At 37.1% G+C, this 26,680-nt stretch overlaps 1 protein-coding gene across 3 annotated transcripts; it reads right to left on the reverse strand.

Moving 5' to 3' along the window:
* On the reverse strand, window positions 1–26,307 carry LOC124264723 (cytosolic 5'-nucleotidase 3-like). Of its 3 annotated transcripts, none has more exons than XM_046699498.1 (9): window positions 26,091–26,307; window positions 19,159–19,257; window positions 16,439–16,508; window positions 15,026–15,072; window positions 14,080–14,165; window positions 10,131–10,220; window positions 6,177–6,339; window positions 4,895–5,092; window positions 1–142 (listed from the first exon to the last, which is right to left on the reverse strand). In XM_046699498.1, exons 1-9 carry the CDS (start codon window positions 26,262–26,264, stop codon window positions 35–37), a joined length of 1,035 nt encoding a protein of 344 aa, XP_046555454.1. In that variant the 5' UTR covers window positions 26,265–26,307; the 3' UTR covers window positions 1–34. The 3 variants fall into 3 exon arrangements, with proteins under 3 accessions (XP_046555454.1, XP_046555453.1, XP_046555455.1); XM_046699497.1 differs by lacking the exon at window positions 10,131–10,220 and adding an exon at window positions 10,272–10,361; XM_046699499.1 differs by lacking the exons at window positions 10,131–10,220; window positions 26,091–26,307 and adding exons at window positions 10,272–10,361; window positions 23,434–23,549.
* Between the last annotated feature and the right edge of the window lie 373 nt (window positions 26,308–26,680).

Raw genomic sequence — 26,680 nt, forward strand, 5'->3', positions numbered from 1 at the left:
TTTTGAAACCCAAAGTGCCTATGCATCGACGTGGTCATTGACCGAGGATTTTCTTTAGAATTGCGTTGACTACATCCATTGATTCATCCTCCTGGATAACGATGTCAAAGCTGTCCATGTAGGATTTGAGATTTGTTTCCACCTGCAAACAGACAATGATTATTTGAGAAAGTGTGAGACAGACAATGATTAGTTGAGAAAGTGTGAGAGAGTTTGGAAGTCCAACACAGTCTTTATGTGCTAGGGCATCAGCCCCTTGGTTACCGTCCTCTCTACCTCCTTGGTAATCACCCATGAAGATCTGGGTTAGAGTATTGATCTTCAGTAACCCATGCTTGTCGTAAGAGGCGACTAACGGAATCCGGTGGTCAGGCTTACTGACTTGGTTGACACGTCATTGTATCCCAATTGTGCAGATCGATGCTCATGCTGTTGATCACTGGGTTATCTGGTCCAGACTCGCTAATCTACAGACCGCCGCCATATAGCTGGAATATTGCTGAGTGCGGCGTAAAACTAAACTCACTCACTCACTCCTTGGTAATTTTTCTGGTCAACCTACAGTAAACCCTGAACCCATTCTCCTGGCTTTCACAATCCCAAATTACTTGCCCTTGCTTTCCATTTGACAATTTGATTGGCTACAATTTTAGGTCTTATGCACCAAATGCACCAATCAGTATGGGACTTACATTAATGCAAGTTTAAATATGCAATGTCAACAAGGTTGTCAGTTACCATTGTTTATTACTGAGTTTGTGTGAAATTCAACATAGAAAACTGACTGACAAGCAAATATAAGCCATAAAATATACTGCGTTTGATGGAAAGCATGTCTTCATCAGGCTCATGTCCATAAATATTGGCAGTGGCTTTGATTTCTAGGTCAGATGAGTTACTTCCCTTACACCCCCCACCCCACCCCTCATTGCGCTCATAACCAATTTCTTAAAATTCTGAATTACTGAAACACCAAGAAAGTTTGGCAGTCATCACAAGATGACATATCCCCCCAACCCCTAGAAATTTGAAAGAACAAATCATCTGACAGTTACTTAAAGTCCAATTTGATGAGTGAATTTCTGTCTAACTTGTCCATCTGTATACAAGAGTAGTTATTGAACTATCAAAACAATAACATGGAACTGGTCAAATGTAACATATGTTATATTTGGGATTACACTTTCTCAGCAAAATACAGATTCTAGTACTTCTGTTGGGTTGAGTGGAAGTTGTGGCTGAGCGGGTTAGGTAGTAGACTTTGTGTGCTGACGATTAGGTGCCTGACTCTGAGGGTGTGGGTTCGAATCCTGTATAAAAGTACTAGAATCTGTACTTTACTCAGAAAGTGTAATCCCAAATATAACATATGTTACATTTGACCACTTTCCAAATGGCATTGTGAATTCATAACATGGAATTGGTCAAAGGAAAAACTACAAATCCCTAACTTTGTTAAGCAGCTGTTGACGACCTGTATTTTGTTTATGCACACTTTCATGGAGGAACACCTATCAGAGATATGGCCCCGACTTACACACCACTATAAACAGAGTCAAAGTCAAATTCATTTTCTTAAAATTCCTAAATAGCGAAAGGCACCCTTGGTTACTACATGTACTTTTTGATAGGTACTCCGGAAATCCAGTCCCTTCTCTTTTGAGATTTAAGTCTAAATTGTTTCCATGGAAATTGAGAAAATATAATTGCCAAAAATCTGCAAATAGCAAAAGCCACTACATTGGGATCTGCTTGATATATCTACGATGTTTTGTTGAAAGACATTAAACGATTTTAGAGCTGTGCTCCGGAAACAACACCTACCTACATTTCAGCTAAGTCTAACTTGTTTCCATGGAAACAGGGGAAATCAAATTTGGAAACATTCCTAAAATAGCAAAAGGCACCACTTCAGTCCTTGGTTAATACATGTACCAGGTCTGAATGAAAAATCCTTCATGGTTTTCAAGTTGTGCTCTGGAAACGAAACCCATCCCTCCTATTGAGACCAAGTCCAAATTGCTTCCATGGAAATCAAGAAAATAAAAATGCCAAAAATATGCAAGTAGTGAAAGGCACCACTTCAGGATCTGTTTGATATGTCAGCCAAGTTTTGTTGGTAAATATTGAGCGTTGTTTTAGTTATGCTCCAGAAACAAAATCCATGCCTTTCTGAGACCAAGTCCAAATTGTTTTTGGACATTGACTATATCAGCCCCCATCATATGCCAGGGGGGTTAAAAAGCCTCAGAAGAAACTTGAAAGATTCTACAATCAATGTTATTTTAAAGAACCACTAAACTTTGTTTTTTGTTACTCTTTTAACCATTACATATGAAAGATTTGTAGTTAGTCTTATGCGGAACACCAAATTTATTCTTTAAAAACTTGTGGTTAATTAATACCGAACGATTAAAAGTGGCCAAAAAGTCGCCTGCTTCCCTCTCGCACGCCAACGAAACCACAGACAGGTTACGTAACTCTGTCGCCAGAGCACTGCAGTGACGTCATATGAGGAACGATTTTCAGTTAGTTGTATAGAAAGTGTGTAGCACGCTCAGCATTTTGATGATTTCTCGACATCAAGCGACAACATGCCGAATCGTTGCTTTGTCGTCAATTGCTCCTAGGGTCGGGCGATGGTGTCACCATGCACAGATTTCCACAGGACCCGCAGTTAGGTGCTAAATGGGTTATGTTTGTGAGTCGCGGCGGCGTTGTGGAAGCCTGAAGCGATATCTTACTTGTGTTCAGATCGCTTCGCGGAAGTTACAGAATCAAAACTACTTACTAGTTGTAGTAAAATATGTATATGATTGATGACCATAAAGATTTTCCATGACACAACTTGTAACATAACGATTTCTTCCTCGGAAGTGAGGTTGTGGTCGAAGTAACAATAATATTGTAAGTAGTATTATATTGACACCCACCTCGCTTCCACGAGAGAAATTGTTATGTTATACGCTATGTCATGCAAAATCCCATTGGCCATCAATAGAATACATATTTTACTACCAGTAGAAAGTAGTTTTGATTTTGTAACTTCGGTGAAAACAAACCTAAATAGCATTTATCCTCAGACTGGCGGATGTTCCGACAGAGGGCCGCCATTTTGAAAATCGTAAAGTCTCCCACAGGGTTACCATTTTGAAAATCAAAAGTCTGTTAGAATTAATGAGATTATAGTTTGTTTTCATCAAGTTAGAAAATCAAAACTACTTTCTACCAGTAGTTAAATATGTATTGGAATCATAACCAAACGGATTTTGCATGACACAACTTATAACATAACGATTTCTTCCACGGAAGCAAGGTGGGGGTCGAAGTCACAATACTCTTGCGATAAATTTCTTGCTACATTCACATGGTTAATGTCCACTCACCAGTATGCAGATACTAGTCAATGTGCGTCTTTATATTTGGTCTTATAATCCTAATTAGTTTATTATCATACTTGTATGCATTTTGAAACTAAATAAACAGCAGACGATCTGCTGATACTTATAGTGAATTTATAACAGAACTGTAATATCTAGACATTTTATAGTTTGCCAATGTGAATCATAATTCGCACACACACCCTAGTCTTGCCTTTCTCATTACACTTCACGGCAAAAACAATGATTCTGTTGAATGCTACGACAAATGAATAAAAACAAAATGCAAATATTAAAATTAAAACAGATTAAAGTTATAGGAACAATATCAGGCCATTACCTTGTTCGAGGAAAGTATCCATCAATATCCACAAAACTGTTCCAAATGATGTGTCTTTTAACAGTTTAATATACGAAAAAGTGATAAATCTTTTCAGGTATTGGTGTATAGTCTCATTGGTCACCCAAGATAGCACACCTGGCAACTAATTGCATAATGTCGCCTTTCTTTAAAAACAGTAATTTAGTTAGCCAATAATGGGCAATCAATCAATGTATTGCCGGTTAATCCTTTGAAAGAAGGGCGTTGTTTTTACGCTTGAACACCGACACGACAGAGTGTATTCAGTATAGATTAGTAAATCTACATACATAAACACTACCTTTTGAAAATTCCGCTGTGTAAGATAAAAGTAATTAATCAATCAGCGTGTTATCGGTTAATCCTTTGATCGATCTTTATAATGTTGAATATTTACTCCAGACACAAGAAATGCCAAATGGGAACCTTTGTCGGGTAATCTAAGTGTGTTACCACTAATTATACCTGTTATAAATTCATTAACTGACCATCAAGTGAATGATGACAAATAACATGTGTAGGTTTATACCACCTAACACGGGTTACAACAAGGGAGTATTAATTGCTGTATTGCATGTGAAAACTTATGGGCCGACACTGTTTTGAGAATACAAACAGATTTTTACATGACATGATTAAATATTGAGGTAAAAAAACACAGAAATGGGATCAATTTGGATCAGTCATTATACAAATAGGGCCTAACGACTTCAATCGATTTTGACAGAATCGCGTCTATGAAAACAAGTTTTAACTCGGAAACTAGGCAAAGCAGGAGACAAAATTAAATGACAGTAGATTGTGAGAACATATAGCTTTCATTTTCCACAACAATTGCCACGATTTCAGGTTTATACAAGCCTGTAAACAAGATAATTTACCCCCTAAAATGTAGACGAATTCTGCATCGGCCCTCAAAGCTATTCCTCATATGACGTCACAGAGACGAGCTGCTCTGATTGGTTGAAATTTCGTTCGCGGGTGAGAATTGTGCACTGTTGTCAAAAAGGTCGATTTAAGTCAATTAAAGGTCGAAATGAGTAGTTTTAATGACGGGGTTTCATTTATAACGATGCCAGTTAGTGATTTATGTATTTGTACCCCCTAGGGTTTATGTGATCTTTAACAAAGTCAGAGAATGACTGAGACTTACATGGTGATTGAGGAAGCCAATTTTGAGCATGTGGGTGACCTCAGCACCCTCGGCCATCCTCAGGTCGCCCAGGGAGTCGCCCAACAGGATGAGGTTCTCGTGATGCTTCAGTTGCTTGAAGTAGTCGGAATCGTGGACAGCGTTCTCGTTCTTGTTATAAGTGTGGATCATCTCACCCTTGAAACCAATTAGCTTGCCCTGAGGAAGAGAAGAATTTCACCATAATAGCGTGGACCGAGGATACAGATAATCTGATGCAGCTTAATGCTAGTTTGAACAGTAAATTAGCTAGTGCTGTAACAATGCATCATACTATCGATGGATTGCAATTCTTGAGTCTCCGATAGCAATTAATCAATGGTAGAAACGAAACAATATCGATGCATCCATAGTATGTGTAACTATTGATAGTTGAGTAATTGGCTTCCATTCATAAATGTGCAGCGCAAAATACCGGGAGTTACCAGATTCGTTCACTTTGATTTAGAGTTATCTGCCGCTGTTACCTCTTAAACAAACATGGCAGCAAACAGGGCATGTGACTCAGAGTTTGAAATTGGGAATAACAATAAGTTTATGTTTTAACTGCTTACTTGATCTGGGTTTCAAGTTTTCTTGTCAGTTATTAAAAGAGACTGAAACTCCTTCAGCTATACATTCATTTGGGAAATGACTTTAAATGAGACAATTCACGGAGAGAAAACTATTGCAATAGTTGGTCACAATAACAATAGTATGTTGCAATAGAATATCGCTATCCCAATAGTTGTTTCCCCCTCAACAGTCACCCCTAAAATCAGCCTAACCTAAGGTGACACAACACAGGTCACTTGTACCATGAGGACCAGGATGAAAAACCCCTTACCAACAGATACTGACATGAGCTACCTTTCAAAGCAAACATAAGTTGGAACAGTTCCTGAGTTTGCTAGAATAATACTTTGAAAGGTGTATTTTCTGTGCTAAATGCAGCTTACTAAATTCCAAAAAAGAGCATCTAGCAGTGAAAGCTGTGGATAGTTTTCTTTCCTTAAATTTTCTTATCAATCTGACTTCTGACTTGTACAGATCTTTTCTAATCATAAGTCCAGTATTTTGTCCAATATATGACCTTGAGATCATAAACCCAAGACAAACTGAATGTGCAAGTCAGATAACCATTGAAAGATAACTTTGACATTCAACAATCATATTGATGAGAAAAGTGATTCACAATGATTTATCTTATTATACTTTATCGTCTGTGTTAAAACAATGTTTCAAGGTCCTAGATCATACGTACCTCACTATCAAAATCCATAAAGTTAGAGACAATCTTCATGTTGTCAAGCATGTGGGCCTGTTGTGTGATGACCTCCTCAATGATGTCGCCAATGCCAGCTGAGAATATCAGTAACGGAATCTGGTGCTGGTGCAGCTCATCGAAGAACCACATACAGCCATCTCTGTTGAAATAGGGAGATACTGACATCACCATTGTGATCCGTCACAGAGTATACGAAAACTACATGCATAACAAAATAGGAGCCATCAGCAGATGACAAATCCCTCTGGCCCCCACATCAAATCATCTAACAGTTACATTAAGTCTAACTTGATTTTTTAGACTAAATCCAGATCATTTCCATGGAAATCATGAAAAATAAAAATGCCCAAAATCAACAAATAGCAAAAAGCACCACTTTGGAATCTGTCTCATATATCAGCTCATTTTTTTAAAGATATCGAAAGGTTTTCAAGTTGTGCTCCAGAAACGAAGCCCACCCCTCCATTTGAGACTAAGTCTGAATTGTTTCCATGGAAACCGAGAAAAATAAAAATGCCAAAAATCTGCAAATAACAAAATGCACCACTTTGGTATCTGCCTCAACTTTTGTTGGTAGATATTTTGAGTGATTTTTTAGTTATGCTCCGAAAACGAAATGATTACGGACTGATGCACGGCGTTGACTACATCCTAACAAATCTTCTGAACAAACATGGTTCCACCCTGCTAGTAAACCACAATTCCAATATGAGTGGGGGATGTTTAATGAGAGCAATAATTTCTATGCATCATGTAGCTGTCACACAAGTCCGACACTCATGACGCTGTACCTGATGTGAATGTTCAGGCATCGCCTGATACATCAAGTCTTAGTACAACACTGTCAGCATGGGCAGAAAGGAAGCACTAAAATTCACTGCTTTTACAAGGATATTCAGGCTTTGTAAACCATTTAATGGTAGTCAGCCATAGGAAATCAAGATAACAAACTAAACCCATTATTCAAGCATGTACTTTGAGAGTACTACATTCACCTAATAGCATGCAGCAGATAGTCAAGGTAAGTTTCCGTTTACTATGGGAACTTCTCCACACACAAAGGGTAACTCTCAATATAAAGTCTCCCCAAAACATAAACAACAACAATGATCAATGATGAATGGTTTTGAGATTTCAACAACAATTTAATGAAAATAAAATAACCAAAAACAACACTGTCATAAATGGTTATAAATTCCAGGTCTTTCAAACTATTTTGGTGGTGGTCAAGAATTACAAAACACACCAAAAAAAACCCAGTGCTTTTTAAGAATGAACAAACAATTCAAAACCTTTCCTTTCATGTACGAGTCAGTGAGTGAGTATGGTTTTACGCCGCTTTTAGCAATATCACAGCAGGGGGGACACCAGAAATGGGCTTCACACATTGTACCCATATGGGGAATCGAACCCGGGTCTTCAACGTGACGAGCGGACACTTTAACCATTAGGCTTCCCCACTGCACCGTAGTGTGTATGAACCCAGAACATTAGACATAATGGACTCGGTTTCATGTCTCCTACAACTGACACTATGGGAATTCAAACATTAAAAACGGAATGAGGCGCCATGACGATCTAGGGACTGTCAAATCACAGGAATCTGAGGATGTACATGAAATATGCTACTCCAAAACTGTATCAATGTGTATGTCATTCATGTTAACGTTGCATTCAGCAATAATCTTGCTACATTAGATATCTTTATATAATTTGGATCAGACAAACAAGAGATTCACGCTATGAGTATCACATATATTAAATCAATTCTCGGTAACCCAACTGTTCAGGTTTCTTGTCCAAGATATAACTCCACACTTTAACATTTTCAAAATGATCAAACAATGATCAAACAAAATCAAATAAAATGAAGCATGATGTGATAGTGTTAATGAAAACAAATAATTGAAAAAAAACTAACTGTTTTTACAAAAACAATAAGCAATAGAATGTAAATATGTGTTTTTTTCTAAGGAATTTGGTAAAAACAGTGGAGGTAACTTTACCACTTATATATTTAGCAATATAATGACCTCTGCCTCACCATGCAACCCACAACACCATCCATCTGATACAACTGAAAAAAATTAGTTGTCTATTAAAAGGCAAAACATCAACGAAAGTATAATACAAAGGAACAAAAAATGTTGTATTCAGCACATTGCACCACTCTCTCAGAGAAGTAACAAAGATGAGGCAAGATAACTTGTGCATTGTAATAACTTGACAAATAAACAATGAAAACCCTATCAGAAAATTTCCATTACACGTTGAAAAATAATTGTTGCGTACCAATTACGCATTTAAAATGTTAGATACGCAAAAAGTTTAAAACAAATGAGTACGGAATGTATTTATAAAAATTGCTTGCGTAATGAAAAAGACATCGATTGCTATCAAGTTGTACGGTTAGTATAGGACAAGTGTTGTACTGTCAGTATAGGATGAGTGATTTTTTTATGAAATCATTTCCATTATTTAAGTTAGTTTTGATTAGGTATGACATAAGGCAGAACATACCTGTTCAGTAAACTTACTCAATGACATAATACTTAGGTGAGTAAAATGACTGAAATACGCACATATTTGAAAGCAGTGGGTAACGGAAAATGAAATACCCACTCAACATTCATAATACCCACTCCAAAAAAATACAGTGGGTACAGTACCCACATGAGCTAAATCTTATCTGGAGCTCTGTTCATGCATTACATCCTTACAAACATACTGACAACATTTGTTGCAAGGCTGATTACACCAATAACTTCAGGTTATAGATGTCAAAGGGCTCCCACAGAACATCCCCCATAAGTTACAAACACTTTCATGCATTACATCCTTACAAACATACTGTAGCATTTGTTGCAAGGTTGATTACACCAATAACTTCAGGTTATAGATGTCAAAGGGCTCCCACAGAACAAAAAGATCCTCTCATTATGCTTGACAACATATCTGTATCCATAAGAACATCCCCCAAAAAAGTTACAAACACTTTCAGACTAGTAGCATCTTACTACAAAAAAGAAATCTCAATTAGAGCCCAGAAACAGGCAACCATTAGCCCAATACCAAATTTGACCTATATGTGAGCAATTGATGAACTGGAGAGTCATGAAGTATTTCTGAGATTGAACAATGCAATGAAGATGCCAAGCTACCTTTGGGTGATGATGATCTTTTCAACACAGAAAGGTTGTAACTGTTTAGCAAGCTGAAAGTTCTTTATGCTTCATCTAATCAAATCCATCTTTTTTTTTAACCAAAACCGCATCAGAAAAGAAGCCAACCCAACAACATCCTTAACTATCCAGTGTCTTGTATACTATTTTAATAACATAACATAAAATGATGTATTATTTATCATAATTCCCATCATCCATATTCTACCACGGCTTTATTTCTGAAGTGCAATCCCCTTTTCTTTATTCCTCATCAGGTTATAACTTCCTGATTTCTCTCACATAGTTTGCTTTGATGGTTATACAATGCAATTTCATTCAAATTGTACTCTGAATAAAACTCTGGCAGCAAATGGGCTCAGGGACAGGTTCAAAAGTGATCCTCGTGTTACGACTGTCCTAAACTTAAAGTGTGGGGATTACAAGGGTCTTAGCACTAAAACAGCTTTGTGAAACTGGACCTGGCACAATATTCAAAAGGGATTCTTTTGCCCTTTACTTCTCTCCAATAGCAGTTGAATCCATGGATCCTGAAAATCTGTACCTCTTAAGCAAAGGAACAGTACGATTAAGACAAGCCTAACAATTAATCCACACTGCATGGTTACTAACAACATTAAGGAAACACAAGAAGCCACTGGGTAATCAAGGATGATCCAAGATGATGCACTAGAATCTCCTCCCATTACAACTCCCCGGCCTGTGGGAGCCCTAACATAGATTCCCTCGCCCACAACAAGGAGCTCACCTTAACACAAGTCTAGCCTTAGCTACCGACACACTGACGTCCTGAGACCTGATGCCAGAGCCAACGTACATCGCTACACCAGCTTTATACCTGAAGAAAACAGTAGAGAGTGTGAGGGGGGTTTTCCTGGTGAGACGTTACCTGAGTCGGGATGAGGACTCCTTCACCATCTGGACAATGCTGTCCTTGGATACAAGACACTTCATCATTAGCTCGTGAGCAGAAGTCCACCTATGGCAGAAAGATCAAGGTTAGATATAAGTGGGTGTCACATGTAAACAAGCTTTAACACGATCAAACATTGCAGAGCTCAGCCCATACCATGTACACTACGGTAAATGGTATAACCTACCCAAACTAAAGCTTAAATGATGAAATGACACAAACGTATCAATTTCAATTTATTGGGTATTGATACAAAAGTTCGTAAACAGGTTACTTAAATGATACCACACTAATGACAGATTCCACTAAACTGTGTCCCATGCCATTGTGTACTTCAGTGACTTAACAGCTTCAGGTGTGGAAGAAAACTAGAGATGCTGGTCTTTGGTAAAACCCATGATTAACATTATATAATTTGAACATGACGTTATCTGGAAACATAACTGAACTGAACCTGGCCCCGATTTCTCTAAACAAACTCTAAACTCAAATCTTAAACTTAGTTTGACAATTTGAAATAGCTGAATGTTTAACTCAACTGCATTTTTAAAACATAAAAGCCCAAACAACTTAAGTAATCTATCCATCAAACTCAAATTGTCTACCTTGTTTGAGTTTGATATCGATTTCAGTTCATTCTGGGAAATGCATGTTCCTGTGTTTTCTCAAATTTGAGTAAAACTCTAACTAATGATGACAATTTTTATGGATATACAACTCATTTCATTCTGTGAAGGGTGACATTTCGACATAGAATGCCCATCAAAGAACTCTAACTTAAGTCAAAACTCAGACTTAAGTTTGTTTGGAGAAATCAGGGCCTGATCTGAACCGATGACAAGTGTCGTCCAGGGTGGTGCAACACTGCACAGTCAGTTCCAGCATCTTAGAGGACTGGGCCACTTGGAATTAGCCCTTTCAGTTGGTGGTACTCGTTGACAGAGTGGTAGCATATGTTTCATTACCAATAGAGCACACCTGGACTATAAATATAAATGTGATTGTGCATTTGGTTCTACAGCAGCAATAGGCATGGAATGTACTGTACTTAGTCTGTAACACCACATACTGTAATGGTGAGCTATACAATACATCGTTCATAATCGGCATAGCTAGGGACTTTCCGGCTACCCTTCATATGATATATCAAGCACAAAACAGTCTTGTCCCTGAAACTGTCACCATGGTTACTACGATCAATAACAAGTAACACCTGTGGATAAACTGCAACATATCATATAGAGGCTGATGTTAATACTTTTGTCCCTGACATTCTGAATAAATCAGTTCAAGGTGTGTATCATACTCTACCATCTACAGCAGTCACATGGCTGAATGTATCCATGTAATAAATCTCTTCTCTCTGCTGAATTACAGAAACATATGGTGATATTGAGACTACAGAATATCACCCAAATATTTCCCCTACTGCCTAGTCCTCCCAACAATGTTAAAGCCCTAAATGAAGCAAGTCTAGGTTTTCTCAGGTTCCCACTCACTGGGGCTCCTTTTCAATTTAAATGGGTTTATTTGTTACCATCAACATTATATACATTCAGGGACTAAGTGCTAGTCTACTGTTATGATTATCTGCGAGGATACGGTGGTATAATTGTGAATGAATACTGAGTGCCTAACAAACTAAAAGTCACTGGGAGACAAATTAGGACAAAAATGTTTCTTTGTTTAAAATCAGGTCATTTTTAAGTTCTTGCTTACATTCAGAGGTTGGCCAATTTTCACATTGAATTTTGAGAATGCAAGGTATGAAGATAAGCATTTCAACCTCTGCATATTTAATCATCTTGTCCTTTGTGAAGAACAGGTTATTTCTACAAAGCTGTAAAACCAGCTATGTGTTAAATACATAAACATAAATTTGTATGCTTATATTTGAATTTTTTAAACTTTTAATGACATTTGCTGCAGAGTCAGGGATGAGGATCATCTCCTGAACAGGTGCAGACAAATCTCTGACCATTTCAACAAATAATTGTGAATATATTCTTGCAACCACATGCACACCGATCATTGATCTATAAAGTCAAATGAAGATGCAGGTCATCTTTTAAATGTATTTCATAAAGTGGGAAAACAACTTAAGTGTTTGTAAAAATAATATTAAAGTGATAAAGATGATTCTGGCACACAGTAGGTATTCTCCTACATAGTTATGTACACATGTCAGTATTTAGATGAACAACAATGGCTGCCTCACATGCATTGTACTCACAGCTATTGCCATATCACATTATTACCATGACGATGAATAATAATAATGAAATTAAACTTATATCTTTCAATATAGAACAAACACAATAAAGTACAAAAAAACAAATAAAAGATATGATCCATGCTCAGCAAACATAGTATTATTGCATCTCCTAAACGATACAGATAAAGTGTTTCCATGCATAATCCTTGTAGTACAGACAACAGTACAATAGGTGACACAACAGAGTAAGTGACGCAGCTGTGTCACCTAAATAACTGACACTATGTCATGTATATGGGACTATATATGTTTTTAGAGATTTGCCTGTTATGAGCTAATATATAAATTAAGTTCCTATAATTACTCAAGCACTTGCTGAGACTAAGGCATTTTCCGGTCTATAAGTTTGTTTACAAAACTGATCGTGAATAAGGTGAAATGACTTTAGGTTTTAGTCACCTGTTTTCCCAGGCTGTTGTAATCAATAAGATTTAGGACAAAACCACATGTATTTAAAAACTGATGGGCTATCTAAGCCTGAACAACAAACACAATGTCCTCTATGGCTTTTCGGTCAATATTTGAGGGTGACTAACATGACACAGTCTGAGGAGACTAGCTGCAAGATGAGTGAGTGAGTGAGTGAGTGAGTGAGTGAGTGGGTGAGTGAGTGAGTGAGTGAGTGAGTGAGTGAGTGCTTCCGACAAGCATGGGTTGCTGAAGACCAATTCTAAACGGATCTTCGAGTGAGTGAAGTTTTATGCTGCTAGTGAGTGAGTGAGTTTAGTTTTACGTCGCTTTTAGCAATATTCCAGCAATATCACGGCTAGGGAATAGCCTTGAAGATAAGGTCAAGGTCACCCAAATAAACTGGTGTCTGTGCAATATCCCAATGTAAACTGTCACCAATTTGAAGACATTGGGTACAACAGTTAATGAGATATCGAGCTAACAAGAGTTTAATAAGTGGTCAGTGCCGTGGTGACCTTGAAAATAAGGTCAAGGTCACCCAAATCGACTGGTGTCTAAGTAATCCCCCAATGTAGGCTGTCACCAAATTTGAAGACATTGGGTACAACAGTTCATGAGATATCGCTTTTACAAGGCAAATCGACTGGTGTCTTACAAGAGGCTGTTGGGATTTGAAGACATTAGGTCCAACCTTTCATGAGTATCGCTTTTACAAGAATCGGGACGTACGTACGGACGCCGCTGAATACATAGTCCCCCGTTCCGCGTTGCGGCTGGGGACAACAAAAGAGCACAGCAGTTTACGAGGGTTACAATAACTAGGTTACCCATTCCCCTTCTACTGACCAACAGTAATCTATTTCAGACATCAATCATACATGTGACACATAGGCCAGTTGTGTATATTGTTGATACATCTTTAGATTTTTAAAAACATACAAGTAAATAATGTCATGCGCATGCACAAGAAACTAAAATATATTGGGTCATTTATATTGGGTCATGTTATATATGGTTAATTCTATCTGCAGCTCAATAATTTGAACATAAAATGGCAGTAAAAGTTTTTTGTTTTATTGTTTGTAGTTGAAGACTTACCATTCGATCATAAGCGGAATCTTCTGTTCTACTGTGAGATCATGACTGAATTCTAGAGGGATGTATTTGTCTCGGAGTGCTGTGGCCTGCAATAGATATTCTCTGACAATCAGCTTTTCCTGTCTCCTGCGTAACCACACATCAACAATATATATATTGCCTCTCAAGTGGCACACAAGAATATTCATTGTACCAAATTCTTGACAAGAAATATAAAGGTACTGCTATAAACTTAATAATTATGTATGAAAGTACAGTACAATACACTATTTTGTAACTTTATATTTCCAATACATACCCATAAAATTAGTAATTCGGGTGATCTTGACTCTCATTTTAAAAGTACTCTTGACCCCTAGTTTTGACAGACCAGATAAACCTTGCATATATAAATATATATGGGTAATATTATCAACAGCAAGAATAAAATTACCATGATTACAGATGGATAAATCAAAAGAGATTTTAAGAAAGAAAGTAAAGAAGCAGTACCAGTCAGAAAGTAAAGTCAAGCAGTACCAGTCAGAAAGTAAAGAAGCAGTACCAGTCAGAAAGTAAAGAAGCAGTACCAGTCAGAAAGTAAAGAAGCAGTACCAGTCAGAAAGTAAAGAAGCAGTACCAGTCAGAAAGTAAAGAAGCAGTAAAGTAAAGAAGCAGTAAGTCAGCCAAAGCGAGAAGAAGCAGTACCAGTCACCAGTCAAGCAGTACCAGTCAGAAAGAAAAGTCAGAAAGCAGTACCAGTCAGAAAGTAAAGAAGCAGTACCAGTCAGAAAGTAAAGAAGCAGTACCAGTCAGAAAGTAAAGAAGCAGTAAAGAAAAGTACCAAGAAGCAGTACCAGTCAGAAAGTAAAGAAGCAGTACCAGTAAGTAAGTAAAGAAGCAGTACCAGTCATATACCAGTCAGAAAGTAAAGAAGCAGTAACAGTATTAAAGTAAGAAGCAGTACCTGTTCCTTGAAGAAATCTGGCATGACATGGCTTTCCTCCAACACATCTGGAAAGGAGAAAAATTGATCAAAGCTGTGTGATGTGTGTGTAGGTTAACAAGTAACATACAAAGGTCCTGCTACCTGGATTTGATGGGTCTTGAGTAGGACTCCAGTAAAACAAAGAAGCTCCATGGTTACAACACAAGTCGCTAATGTTTGCGTCTCTCTCTGACTATGTACACATTTCTTCCGACTCTTAAAAGTTTGCTGCAAGATAAGCCTTCAGTCATCTTCAGACAGAAGCTTTTTTATACATGTTTCTAAATCTTTTTACTGCAGCCCTGGCAAAAGCTTTTCCCAGCTAGACATTTTGTATCCAACATTTGAGACCTACAGCTTTCTGGGATAACAAGTAGTGGTGTAACGATTCATCGATAGTATCGATGTTTGCATCGTCAACTACGCGATACGAGTGCATCGATACAAAACACATTTAGGCAATATATCAGGATATTTATATCGCAAGGGTCCACGATACATCGATGTATCGCCACAAGAGACGATATATCCTGATACAACTTCAATACTAGTTAAAGTTGTAAGGAGTATTGCATTAGGAATAGGAAGGGAGTCTCTTTGAAATTCTTCTGAATTTTAAAAAACAAATTGAACCTTTTAGGAATTTGTTTGTGTCTGTTATCTTTGTTACATGGACAAAGGAGTTGGTGTATAAGTGAAAGAGTGTGAACATGTTTCAAACTCTGTGAACTGTAGAATACTTGTCTTTAGTAATTGAAATATGTTTTAGTTGTTTGACAAATAACACCATTTATTAACATACACGAACGACGTCTTAGCTTTGTTAAGAAAGAGAACAAAGAGAAGATAAAATTTAGAAAGCATACTTAAGAGTTTTTTTTCAGTGATTCTGAATTCTGATATAAATTACATTCAATTGTTTGTGAAAGCATCGGTGCAGAAACACACTTTCCCAAAGGAAACTTGGGTTTCAAACTTATATATGTTAGATCAAAGTATACTGAATATGTTTGACTGTACTTTAAAAGCATTAAATGCTGAAACTTTATTAAATGAACAGCTTTTTAAGTGTGTGTGAATGTAACACAAGATCTGCTGTATAACAAATAAAGATTTTAAAGATAAAGTCATTTTATCTATCATATATGTTCTGCTATTAGAAATTGTAAAGTATCGGGATACGTATCGTATCGCCACCATTGTATCGTGATGATAATCGTCTCGCAGGTTCCTTGCCAATACTTTCATGATATATCAACTCGCCTAAGTAAACTGGTATCGGGATATATCGTCTCGCCACTTAGACCACGATACACAGCTCTAATAACAAGAAATCAGTAAAGACACAAAGACGAGTTCATGTATAGGATATCTTGGCCTGAATAAACTTACTGTGACATGTTGCAGACACTTGGCCTTGGTGCTTGTATTTGGACAGTGTGCGGTCAAAGTCGGCCACAACCTGAAACATTTTACAATCTTTACACAATGAGCAAAACAATTCTTCGTAATCTTAAAAATGTCAATGAGAAGATAGTGGGGGTGATGCCGACACCTTTACAGACATAATACACACAACACAACACTGAGTACAACAGGTGTTGTTAATACTTATACCAGGGTAGTTCACAGGCCTCATCTTGGCTTAAAACCAACCCCACACTGACAAACACAGGAAATTTATATACAAAACAAACTTAACGGACATGATCACTGACTAAGTGCCAGGTACAGAACAACAATATTCATGATACACATCATCAAGAAGGAACAGTCTGGCAAGAATGAAAAAAAGCACATTAACACATTATGAAAGGTCGATTCTTTTTACTGGACAATATATAAGTAAGAATTAACTTAGACAAGTCAGATTTTGAAAAAAAACCAACAGATTATGAAAAAAGTATATATGTTTTATGAAAATACCTTTTAGTATTTGTTTAGGAAGTTCTGTGAAAGTGACACAGTTATATCCTCGAGTCATCTGTTTTCGTTCAACATCTGTTTTCGGTCGGCAGTTTGCGTGTTCATTTCTCGCGGTTATTAACGAGATTTTACGTCACCAGACAGGTTATTTTTAGCAGGATGTCGACTGCTTCAGCTCTGACTAACAAAATGCTTCGTGTGAAATTTAGTAAGGTACATGATTGCAAACACACGTAAATGTTACGTTTTAGAACCGAGTTTACTAATGCATAAATTTTCATGTAATCAAAAATGCTATATCTAAAATATCGTCAGCTCCACCTTTTCAGTATAGCGTCGTCTGCTTGTTTATAGTATGACGTATTATTATCCCATGACATATCACGTGGCGTTGCCGTCGTAAAAAAAATATATGGAAACTGGATAGGGTCATCTCTTATTACGATTTTCCAAAATACTCATTTAATTTTCGAAACTGCAATTAATATATTTCTGTGTCATGGGCCCAGTGTACTCATCCTGCATGCTGTCATTGGGTCCACCTCAAGCTGTGCACCTCCGTATGTGTAGTGAGATCTTCTGATGAGTTTTGGTGCCCTTGTCAGCGTGAACCGGAGGAGTGAAACATGCCTGGACATGTGATGTAACTAGCGAAGTCTTATCATGATTAACTTTGACATGAAATTATAACGACCATAGTTTCTAATAATTATTATTGGAACTATTACAAATATTCTTTTTGGACAGGATGTTTATTAACTTTATATTATAAAAATATCAGCATAGCACGAATACTGCGATTACATTCGTGTTTTACGGAGAACCAATGAAGTGAACGAAAACAGATGACGTCACTTCCGCATTCAGGATCTTTGCGTAGCGAACTACGAGGCCTGCTGTGTGGGTGAAACACGAGGTTAATCCGTCAGATATTTGAATATCATAAATAAATAACAAACAAACGAAGTAGGTTTGTTTATTATCGATTTATTTATGCATTTTATGTTACGTTGGTCGACAATCCTTACATGACCGAAAACCGAATACACAAGGATATATGTAGGAAATCAAATTACATCAACTGTGGCCAGTGTCTTCATGGACTTTTGACCTTGACATGAATGTTACTGACTTAACCTGGATTTCACCTTGATGACTCATCATAAGGGCCATTGGGGTAGCCACGAAGCAAAAGCTTTCTCCCATCATGTCTCATGACCTGGGTTTGATTCCTCGGATGGATGCTATTAGTTACATGATGTTTGCGCCTCAGGAAATACAGAATTTACAAGGGTCTTACAGTCCCGTACACCCTTTACGGGACACATTTATTACCCTTAAGATCTGTTTACTTAGCTTATCTTTAAACAACAACATTCAATCATCGGCAGAACGAGATACAAAATGTTTTGCCCTGACTTTTCTTGAACGGTCATAAAGGGAGATAACTCGGGATGGCTTAGTTTATGAGAGAGTGAATAGGTTAGTTTTAAGCCGCACTCAGCAATATTCCAGCTATATGGCGGCGGTCTTTAAATAATCGAGTCTGGACCAGACAATCCAGTGATCAAAAGCATGCGCATCGATCTGCGCATTTGGGAACCGATGACATGTGTCAACCAAGTCAGCAAGCCTGACCACCCGATCCCGTTAGTCGCCTCTTACGACAAGGATAGTCGCCTTTTGTGGCAAGCCTGGGTTGCTGAAGACCTATTCTACCCTGGATCTTCATGGGTCCTTAGTTTATGATAAAAATTATCTAATTTGAGGTTTTGTTAAACAACAAGTGAAATACAGAATATTTTTGGATATAGTTATTGACATAAAAAAATATGGCAACAATTTTTTTACTCTGTTCATACACATAATTGTATACGCCAACACTAAAATTTCGAAGCAGACAGCCGTTTGGCAGCCACATTCAATCTAAGAGTCAAAGTCATTCGTACAACCCATGTAGTGTGTCACATGACAGATTTTTACAGGGTGTACGGTTCGTACACCCTAGCAAATCCGCTTACATGGTTTGGTATGCTTTGGCTATTGACCAATCAGAATTCAACTAATTTATATTTAGGGTAATAAAATGTGAGAAGCAAAATTTCTGGTGTCCTCTGACACCATATTGCTTATTTATGATTATGATGGTGATGATGTTTATCTTCCTTCTGTGAGCAATGACGTACCTGTAATTTCTTTGCTCCATCCTTCATCATGTGTTCAATGGCTTTCTTGACAAACTCGGGATTCCTGATATGGACATGCTTACTTTCCAATTCGGGCACCTAGGACACAGAAACATGGAAGAACATGTGACTGTCCATGTGTTGGCTAACCAGAATTTGCAGAACATGAAATTAATTATCCCAACTGACAAGCATTTATGACCCAAATTCAAATGATCATCAGTCATAATTGATAATAAGATAATAGTTTTATCATGATCATCAGTCATAATTGATAATAAGATAATAGTTTTATCATGATCATCAGTCATTCAATTGATTCGTGGTCAATAAGAATAATAATTTTACAAAAACCTTCATGATCATCAGTCCTTTTTTTCATATGAGATTGAGAATAATGATAATAAGTTGTTATCAATGTTGGTATCAACTATAACTCTTACATACCAAATTTGAGTGTCATGAGATGACTGGTTATTGCTGTGACAAATTAACACTGTCACCATGGGCAATCAATATTGTGCATCAATATTAACTACAACATTGTAGGAATAATTAAATGATATTAGATAAACATATAGCATAGATATACAGCACCAGTAGGAAATGTAATATATGCACCACAGTAATGGTGTACGATCTTAGAATCATTTACAGACATATTTATTTTAAAAATTATTGTTTTATTGTATATTGACCTGTTTAAACAAGAGTAGCAATGTTGTGGTGCATATATTGAAATGAAACACAAGGTTACTGATACTCCATTAATTTCTGTTCAGTACTCTAAATGTACACTTACGGTTTTCAAGTACTCCCATATTGAACAAATGATGTTGAAAAATTATCTGGAGCCTTGGGTATTTACTATTAAGGTTAAGTACTTTCAACAATATATTACATAAACCCAGACTAAGTCAATATGACCAATACGCACTGACACACTGTCTAGCAGTACTAGGTAACATCAAAAGTGCTGGTCAGTGCTTGGAAAGTTCACATAAAAATATCAAAGCTCTAACATGGATCACCAAACAGTAAGTTCTCCCATGAGTCCCAAATCCAGATATCAAAGTGGGATACATGGAAGAGATGATTCGAAGCACATGTGATACATGTGCTCTCACCCGAGGTTAGTTTGTCCAAATTTGCTTCTGTTCACCCAGAAGGAAATGGGTACCCGATGGGATAAGTCATGTGACTATTAACCTTCAAGTGACTCACATGCAGCTTGGGTTATCCAGGGTGATAATGAGCTGTGCTTTGATTGTTAGTGCTATGAACATTCACTTAGTAAATAGAGTTTAGCGCGATATAAATGCTCTTATCATTAACATTATCATGATCAGTCAAAATCTTGGTGGAACTGACCTTTATCATATTATTCTCTGTACTTTTGTGGACACTGTTGTAGGGAGAGATTATCAAGATGAAGATAAATATTACCTTGTATACTTGTGTTTTCATCATCATAAGAGACATTTGCTGTCAAAAATTATCCCGTGTTGCTCAAATTCTGCAAATATTTCTCCAACTTTGACTATTTATCTTTTCTTTTTACTTTTTTATTCATGTCATTCCATAAATTGCACAACTATCAAAGACTAGACTTTATTTTGGTTAATTATTTTCATAAATGACAAATGTAGACACATTTGTCTACAAAATGTAAAATTCCATTGTCCATCATGGTTCATGATCAGGCAGCCATGTGTATGTGTTAACTCTCTCTCTGGTAATCACTTGTATGTGTCACATGGGAACCATCCCATGTACATTTTAGTTTTGTTACATCTTCTACTTATCATCTCCCATCTATCTCCACTGTTTTCACTAGTTCCTAAGGGCAAAAATGACCCCATGTGCAAATTAAGGGCATGTTTGTAAAATGGTCTCTTTTCCCAAACGCTCTCTACTGATATAAACATACAGATACAGCCACACTTACATATAAACATAGTGAGTTTACAACTGGCCTACAACAAAAACTAGGTTTGATAAACACAGCATGTTGAGCAATATTAGAAAGAGCACATGCCTGGTTGACTAGGTCCATCTTTGCAACATTCAAAATGTTGAATGTAAACATGGTAATTAGAACACTCATCAGGTTTCACATTAACTTGATTAGGTAGCAATGAGTTGGAGTGCAGCTCAGCAATATTTGAGTGAGGTTGTAAAACACTTGATCTATCATGTTGTGTCCTCTTATCATATCTTAACATGTTAAAAAGAAGTTACTTGCAAAAGAGCATTTCAGAGGTTGATATTGTCAATGTTGCTTGATAATAATGATACTAAACAGACAATTCAAAGAAACCACCACCCACCTTAGTATTCAGTTTTTACAATTATGGGGCATCATTGGGCATGGTCCATAATTGTTTGTTGAAACAGTACCGGAAACTGAATGTAGTCATAAATCTTTAACTTTTAGTTTGAACATTGAGGCCATGACAAAGACACCATTCCTCCTTGAATGTAGGGCTGGCTAGCAATATAGATCATAGAGAGTGATACCATTAACTTTTTAAGTCAAAATGAAATCAACATATTGTGTAAGCATGGATTACTGACAAAAGCAGCCCTCTGAACATGATTTAAAAGCAGCCCATAGACGTGAATTTGTGTGTTGTGTGTGTCATATTAAATTGTTTCATTCAAATAGTTTATGTGAGATATTTTTTATGAGACGACTTCCATTTAGATATTCATTACGATTAATAATTCTTCCCCAAAAATATATGTTTAATCAATGATCTTTATAGCTAGTCCTACTCTGATGGCAGTACTGGTGTAATACCTCAAAACCAAGAACTAGAATGTTAAGTCTTTTGTCCTCTCACTTACTCCGTTTACAGCTCATTGTTGTATGTTCATCATCAGCTGATCATATGTTTATCAAACTGGCCTCACCACTGATCAACAGATGTTCTTACAGTCAACCTTATCTAGGTTCTAAGTGCATAATAGAATAGTATGGCATGGCAATGTAAGGGAATGCAACACCATATGGGTACCAGGTCCCTTTAATCCTTCCCAATTCATCATTGCAAAACTCATACACAATAAACATAATGAAATATCTTCAGTTATCACTGACCATTCTGACAGCTGAATGTGTGAGCTGATAAGGACGAACATGATAGACTTCATGAAAGACAATATTATTGATATTATGAAATGGTTGTTGATTTATTTCTTAAGGATAATTATTCCCATATTATTGGTTTTCGACAGTTAGACACATTTGTTGTTACTGGTCGAATCATATGAACAAGCATAAAACATCTTACGAACTTGCAAAAGACAACTTTATCCTAACAACATGTGGAGTTGTGCCATTATGCCATTAAAATTTACAATGTTAAGAACATTTCAAGTCTTATAAGGTGAAGGAAGCAGCCATGGCAAATCTACAGGAGTCTAGATGCTCCATTGCTGAAAAGGTTGCAGACGAGGTGGTAGGCGATAAATATAATAAAACATATCTATTTAAAATTAAAGAAATTTGAAAATTGCTGATGTGTAATAAACATCAACTTTTGTCTGATATAACTTCTTTTGTCATTTTGGCACCTTGATATCAAATAATACAACATGGGAAAATGTTTTGAGCATTAAAAGATACAAAAAATAATGCATGGCCATTTTGACTTTTTCTAGGACCATTTTGACTTTTTGGTATGGCCATTATGACTAGGGGTTTGTGGCCATTTTGACAATTGAATTGAATCATAATGCAGCCAACAGGTAACCATGGTTTCAACTGAAATTAGACATTAACATGTACATATTACTTGTTTGATGCTTAACGCAGCCCTCTGTCCATATTACAGAAGGATTATGATAATTAGATTATGTAAAAACATTAGTGCACCACTGTTTGAAAGTTTGATGTATACAAACAAAAACAAGGTAACAGCCGAGGTTATGCCTGAAGCAATTCTCAGTTATCACATCTAAATTTCGTAGAAATAGGATCGATGACGATGGTAAGCCGGCACACAGAGCCTTCATATGCACGTCAAACAGAAATGTTTACAATCAAAACCTCTAACGCGATAAACAGTGATCAATGCCAATGCACTTTTTATCCAGAGCACAAAAAGGACACATATACAACAAGTAAACAACCTTGGTGCATTTCCAAAAATGGTCTTACAGGAATGAGAGATCTGATTGAAACAGTAACTCGAGTGAGTGGAAGTTTGTTTTTTCAGACATGAGAGTAAGAGATCGAACAATACTTTGATCATGTAAAAACATGCTCACCATTTCCATTTCGTCTGCTACGTGCACGTCTGCAGTCAGTGTCTTTCCAGTGCGAGAAACTTACTATCGTAAACCTGGCCGGGACTGTTTATAACTTTGCAGATCAATGACAACATACCAGCTACTAATATAACGACTAGTGTTGTATAAATAACTTATGACAGTAATATTACTATTTTTATGTGTATTATATTAACATTAATTACATAAATATATTAATATATTATTTGCAAAGAAACATGATATGATTCAAATGGTTTTAGAAATAATAGTTCCTTCTTTCCAAAACATATGATCACAGTTTGTTATTAGTCGTACTAAAGTAATATTTTCTTGGTAAGGTAAGATAACTCCGAGAAAATCTATTTCGTTTCGTAGGCGAAACAAATTGTTACGAAGGGAAAACGAAAATACATGTTCAAAACTCACAACCTTTGGTATAGTAGAGATAATCGTGATACTAGCTTTGTTTATCATTTTCGGCGTTAACTAACAAAAAGAAATATTGGCCATTTTCTACATAATGGAAGAGTCCATTTGTTTGCGCCCTATTGAACGACATTGAATCACGGACCTTAACAGTGATATATACCGGGATATACATTAATACATCCTTGATAATCTCCAGGGTAAACGTTACGTTACGATCCACTATCGAGGATGACGGATCAAACTTGACAAGTCCAGACAATGGAACAATAGATAGTAACAACAGTACTTATATATATAATTTATTCATTCGTACGCTCTGTTATTTAAGCCCCTATCCCTATCATTCACACACAAGACACACACACATTCACACACACCCACCACACACATTTATATACATGCATTCGTTTTCCTCTTTCATTCAGTCATTCTTTTATTCAAGTCAACAAAGTCATGTTCTCTATCTGAATGTGTGTTAATGAACTGTGATAATATAGCGCCAGTACCAACTACGCTTGAAACTACGCTTCAATCAGCAATGTAATTCCATTTCTTCCCTTTATGTAACGTCGCATGTTATGATATTAGCATGAATTCCGTGTGATATATAGAGGGTACTAAACGACCTTCCGTGTAATACCAGTTTTATTAAACGAGTATATATAAATGGTGTGACGCATTGGCACATTGGCAAGTGCGATAGGGCCAAAATAGAGATTGAACCCTAAAGGCCAGGGTTAAAACGTACTGTCTTCAACAACCCATGCTTTCCGTCAGGGACGACTGAAGTGGTCAAGCGCGCTGACTCGGATGTGGTGTAGATCGATGCTCATGATGTCAATCACTGGAATGCATGCTCCAGACTTGATCTTTTCACAGACTACCGGAATATAGCTGGCATATTGCTGAATGCTAAACAGCAAACACATATGGGGAGCTTTCTATCACAAATAGCTAATAACCAGACCCGTGCCCGACTGATATGCCTAGTCAATTAATGCATTTTGAACTTGAGATCATTGTTAGCCCAGGGTGGTACGAAATTGGAGTTACGCCCCTTAGTGCATCGTCTGCTCGACTCGCTTTCCCGTGACAGTGTATTAAAAAAAGGTGAAAAAAGTGTTGTATTGACTTGCAAATAGATACATCTTACAATATGAATTCATGATACAGGCCCCGGGTTGTTATCGGGCAGGGTATGGATATTATTCTCTAAGTTTCCTACAGGTAGGTAAATATAAACGTTATCGGCCCCGTGGTGTATATCTAAAACCATTGAGAACGTTTCATTACAGTATCAATTCTCTCACAACTTTGCCATCCTGCTAACACTATGTATAACGATGTTATGTCCGTGGAGCACTATGTACGCAGTCAGATACGGTTTTGTCGGAGTTATGATTGTCTCGAGTTGAACGGTCGTATAAGGAGAGAAAGGGCTGACTGGGAAATGGTTACCTTTCATATATACAATGCCGTCCGGTAATTCCGCGCACCTAAGCACATCGATCGCAACACGGCGACTCACGTCTCTTATTTTTTGTGGTTTACGTGACTAAACATGCTGGTATGCATCATATTTACCTAGAAATATAAGATTCTAACGTTGCATTATGCCATACGGTTGACCTTACCGGCGTTCTGACGACATCGCTTGCTGTCCGGTAAATCTGCGCAGCAACTGATGCGCATAACATCCAGCTGGAGATGCGAAGTATGGAAACGTATTTTTAGGGCCAGATCATTTAAAAATCACTTCATCAATGTAAGGAAGAGTGTTTCATATTAAATCCAATTATGAATAATGAAGAAAAAGGTTTAAAAGTCTGAAGAAAACGAATTTTCATAAAACTGTCAATTACTGTTATTTACTTACCTTTAGTGATTAAAAGCCAGTCCCTTGTAGAAATGTCTCTATTTCAAGCGTAAATGTGCTAGCAGACGATGTTTACCTTCAATACGGAATTACACTATTGCAGCTGCGCAGAATTACCGGACTCGCGGAATTACCGGACATATAGATGCAATGAGGACGTTTTGTAAAACTCATAATGTAAAACTATTGTAATCAAATTATGGTTGTTCTGGGTGCTTTTAAATTGATTTGAACAACATGCAAATTTGGCGTGTGTGTACACACACGCGCGCGCACACACACACTCTCTCGCACACGCGCGCGCACACACACACACAGAGGTCGAGGAATACACAAGTAGGCAACTTACCCAATCAGAGGGCATTGCGGCTGAGTGGCATGCTGTAATATTCTTGACGATGACGAGAAACAGTATATACAGTATGTAGTTGAGGACGGGTTCTCTCCCCTGATAATTTTTTATAGTAAAACACATACTTTTACTGCTGCGCGAGGGTAAAATCAGTAAATTGGAAGCAAACATACAGAAGATAGGATCGGGTTATCTTTCCCAATGCAATGCTGTGTTACACTGTGGTCTATCTTGGACGACCGTAGTTCTGACGAAAAATCACAGCCAATGAGTTTCCAACACATCAAGCATACCTCAGATCTAATTATATCTACGTGTTCACAGCATCGTTATTCAGCGGGATAAAACAGCTGATGCAACTGCGGTTACAGTACTAATGGGAAAAGGGGGTCGGTGGTACAAATGGCCACAAGATTTGGGTAGTCGTCCTAATTTAGTTTTGGAACATATAACCAAATTTACGTATTTATTTATGCATATTTTTCATGATTATCCCAAATAATATATATGAATTTCTGGCACTACTGCGTATTACTGCGTATACAGCTCCCCATTATTGCTACGTAATTATTTCTAATAGATATGAG

The sequence above is a fragment of the Haliotis rubra genome, unplaced genomic scaffold (genome assembly GCF_003918875.1).
Source record: "Haliotis rubra isolate DU_JTF1 unplaced genomic scaffold, ASM391887v1 Scf94, whole genome shotgun sequence".
NCBI classification, from domain to species: domain Eukaryota; kingdom Metazoa; phylum Mollusca; class Gastropoda; order Lepetellida; family Haliotidae; genus Haliotis; species Haliotis rubra.

Excerpts from the sequence above, each read along its gene's own strand:
- LOC124264723 (XM_046699498.1), bottom strand. The coding sequence starts at position 26,264 with ATGTTTGCTTCCAATTTACTGATTTTACCCTCGCGCAGCAGTAAAAGT. Across the intron at positions 19,258-26,090 it reads CCGCAATGCCCTCTGATTGG|GTGCCCGAATTGGAAAGTAA; the intron begins GTAAGTTGCCTA and ends TCTGTGTCCTAG. Across the intron at positions 10,221-14,079 it reads ATTCCGCTTATGATCGAATG|GTATAAAGCTGGTGTAGCGA; the intron begins GTAAGTCTTCAA and ends TGTTTTCTTCAG.